The sequence below is a fragment of the Quercus lobata genome, chromosome 5 (genome assembly GCF_001633185.2).
Source record: "Quercus lobata isolate SW786 chromosome 5, ValleyOak3.0 Primary Assembly, whole genome shotgun sequence".
Taxonomy (NCBI): Eukaryota; Viridiplantae; Streptophyta; class Magnoliopsida; order Fagales; family Fagaceae; genus Quercus; species Quercus lobata.
Window position 1 is genome coordinate 18252332 of NC_044908.1, and position 3742 is coordinate 18256073.

General features: G+C 33.6%; 1 protein-coding gene across 1 annotated transcript; it reads left to right on the forward strand.

Moving 5' to 3' along the window:
• The first annotated feature begins 406 nt into the window (after positions 1 to 406).
• Positions 407 to 2109, forward strand: LOC115992273 (inositol oxygenase 1). Its single transcript, XM_031116424.1, has 8 exons — positions 407 to 611; positions 816 to 875; positions 977 to 1029; positions 1164 to 1286; positions 1400 to 1469; positions 1576 to 1654; positions 1749 to 1830; positions 1914 to 2109. Exons 1-8 carry the CDS (start codon positions 416 to 418, stop codon positions 1938 to 1940), a joined length of 690 nt encoding a protein of 229 aa, XP_030972284.1. The 5' UTR covers positions 407 to 415; the 3' UTR covers positions 1941 to 2109.
• Positions 2110 to 3742: the final 1633 nt, after the last annotated feature.

A 3742-nucleotide genomic window follows, 5' to 3' on the forward strand; every position in this document is an offset into this window, starting at 1 on the left:
ACTTTAATTTTGTGTCAAGTGTACTTTTAATTAATAATTTTAAATGAACAAGTTTTTTTATTTTTATTTTTATTTTTTAAGGAAATTGAGTGAATGAGCTAGTTATATAATTATAATCACCCTTTTGCCTATTAACAGTAGTCTTTATCTTAGAATTTTCATTATTTTTGGTTAATGATTAATGTAGTTCTAATCTTGTACACAAATGCAATATAGGGACTATGATGCTGAAAGTGAGAGACGGCAGGGCGTGGAGAACTTCTATCATACCAATCACATTCACCAGACTTATGACTTTGTATGCAACTTACCCTTGCATTACATTTACTTCATGCCCATGTCACAACTTTCTTAGGAATTGAAATTTGTATAAACATTGTGTTTATAAGTAATCATGTAACTACAGGTTAAGAAGATGAGAGAACAGTATGGAAAATTGAACAGGGTGGAGATGAGCATATGGGAATGTTGTGAACTTCTTAATGAAGTTGTTGACGAGAGTGACCCAGACTTGGACGAGCCCCAAATTGAGCATTTGTTGCAAACCGCTGAAGCCATTAGAAGGGACTATCCTGATGAAGATTGGCTACACCTCACTGGCCTTATCCATGGTATTTATCCTGCTATGATTAGACATTTCGGTTTGTGTTACGTTTATAGCTAGGACCACATATGATACATCGTTATTTATCCTCAAAATAAATAAATAATTAAATATTCAAATCACCAAAAAAAAAAAAAAAAAAAAAAAAGCAGAAATAATTGGAGTGAATAATAGGAGCTATCATCTAATTTGGTTCCTGCTTGTGTTCTAGATCTTGGAAAGGTGCTTCTTCTTCCTAGCTTTGGGGAACTTCCACAATGGGCTGTTGTTGGTGAGTATTGCGTTTGACTATAGCAATTTATGATACTAAGAAAATAGAATACCATACCAATTTGCCAATCTTAGTTACACAATCTCAAATCCGTTATGCAGGGGACACATTCCCAGTCGGCTGTGCTTATGATGAATCAATTGTCCATCACAAGGTAGCTTTTTCCACAAACTTTACCCTTCAAGAGATACATGGTTGCAAAGCGTTTGACTAAAAATTTACGAAACATTCTAGTCTTTGGTGGATCAAAGTTCAAACATCTGACCTAATGTTACATTCTGACCACAGTATTTCAAGGAAAATCCAGACCACTACAATCCTGCTTACAATACTAAATATGGAGTTTACTTTGAGGGATGTGGACTCAACAATGTAATGATGTCATGGGGACACGATGACTACATGTATTTGGTACATCTTTGAACTCTAAAAAATTAGTTTAAATTTCATTGTATACATGAAAATCAATGTACTATTCATAAACTAGAATGAAAGAATCTGTAACTTTGGTATGTTATTGTCAGGTGGCCAAGGAAAATAAGACCACTCTACCTTCAGCAGGTCTTTTCGTCATCAGATACCACTCATTCTATGGTAAGTAGGAAATATGGACAAATGCTATAAGTATAAGCTTCCCATTTACATGAAATATGCCCTATTTTCTTATTAAATGATCTAATGGAAATATTTGATATTGCAGCCTTACATAGATCGGGGGCATATAAGCACTTAATGAATGAGGAGGATGTTGAGAATCTGAAATGGCTTCAAATATTCAAGTAAGACTCTATTTGGATGATGAATGATTGTCACTTTCTCCTTAAACTATAAATACTAAATGTCAATTTCTCTTTTCTTGTTCTTTTAATGTAGCAAATATGACCTCTATAGCAAAAGCAAAGTTCGAATTGATGTTGAGAAGGTCAAGCCATACTATATCTCTCTGATTGAAAAGGTGAGTACCATTTGAAGATTACAAGTTTCTTTATCACCTCAATTACTGGTTTCTTATTTGTTCTATGGGTTAACTTGTTACAGTACTTCCCTGCAAAGCTAAAATGGTGAAAAGTTGAGAGCTTTGAAGTTTGATGAGTCGATGCATGAGAGTGATTAGCTTCTAGCTAGCGATTGAAGAAGAGATCATCTTACTTTTCGAGATGATGTATATTTCCTATGTTTGGTAATTAATATGTTGTATTAATAAAAGGCAATAGTTGTGCTCTGTGCAGTTCTACTTTTTTGCCTTATAATAATCTTTTTTTGATAATATTGTGCAGTTCTACTTTTATTGCCCTTTAATAATCTCTGTTGACAATATTGTATTAATAAATGCGCATAAAAATTATCTTGTCTGGATCAAAAATGTCTGGGATATTGATGTGAAATGTGTTCCCATGCTTAAGCTATACAACAAGCTAAAAGCTCTTAAAGGGACTTTAAAGGAGAAAAATAAAAGAATTTCTTTGATCATCTTTCTCAAAAGATGATGAATGCTAATATGTAACTCGAGTTAGTTTAGATTTTTATTTTCCAAAAAATCCTGACTATTGGGGAGGGAAATGGATCGTCTGCACTTGTGTTAGTCCCTTGTCCAAGTTGAGGAAGTTTCTATAAGCATAGTCGAATGTCTAGTTGACAGTAATTAATGGCAACAAGATTACTGATCTTGAATTTTTGCTAAGTATGATTGTAGAGTTCTATAAGCAGTTGCTTTTGAGCATCAAACATCAAGCTTAATGAGGAGGGAATAGTTCATGAGTTGTTTCCAATCCAAATAATAGAGGAGTTGAAATTTTCCGTTCTACCCTTCAATATATAAGAAATGCTATTTTTTGTATGGATGATGCTAAAGCATGTGGTCCAGCTGAAGTCGTAGCACAGTTTTTCAAAATGGCTTAGTCTATTATTCATAAGGATGTCTATAATTAAAGATATACAGTCATTTTGTAAATCTAGCAAGTTCATGTGGGGAAGTCAATGCTATTGTTGTGGCCTTGATCCCTATCCTTCCAAAATATCTGAGTTCAATCTTATATGTCACTGTAAATTCAGTAATATCATTTATACGTGCATTACTACTATCTCAGCCAACAAATTGAAACCTTCTTTGAATGAAGTGATTGGCAAAATCTCAACCTGCCTTTATCCGGGAAGAAACATAACAGAAAAAAGTGTTACTAATGCAGGAAATAGTGAAGAACTATCATAAGAAAAGAGGCAGCCTAGGTGTACCTTGAAAATTGATATAATGAAAGCATGCGATTCTGCTGAATTGCACTTTATACTTCACTGCTTGTTAACTATTGGTGTTCCCACAAATTTGCTAATATCTAGTCTGTAGTAGAGGTGAAAAAGGCCTTGGAAGATTTTATAAGTCTTTTGGCTTATAAGCCAATGCTTCCATGTTCCAAGAGTGAGTTGTTTAGCAATAGATTCTTGACATGCTCCAAATCAAAGAAGGAAAATTTCCAGTTAGCTAGCTTAGAGTGCCTCTCATATCTAGCAAGCTCATTGAAAAAGAATGTAGTCCTCTTATAAATAAGAATATTGCAATAGTAAATTCATGGTCTTCTAAGTCTCTGCCCTATGTTGGAAGGTTGCAATTGATTAAGTAAATCTTTTTTAGCCTTTTAAGTGTACTAAACCATAATCTTCATCCTTCCAAAAATGGTTGTTAAGATTGCGGAACAAAAGCTCAGGAGGGTTTTTGTGGAAGAGAAATGATATGTCTACAACAATTTTACAACATTTTTACAACAAATCCTAAGTGACAGGTTGTTACTGGTTGTTATTGTTGGGTTAAAAAAGTAATCTCAGTACTAAATTCAAATTTGAACCAATATTAACTAACCACCCATAATTTATTG

Bases quoted from the DNA above. Each gene is read 5' to 3' on its own strand.
- LOC115992273 (XM_031116424.1), top strand. From the start codon at position 416: ATGAGAGAACAGTATGGAAAATTGAACAGGGTGGAGATGAGCATATGG. The intron at 876-976 runs GTGAGTATTGCG...TCCGTTATGCAG, and splicing joins TCCACAATGGGCTGTTGTTG to GGGACACATTCCCAGTCGGC. The intron at 1,470-1,575 runs GTAAGTAGGAAA...TTGATATTGCAG, and splicing joins CAGATACCACTCATTCTATG to CCTTACATAGATCGGGGGCA.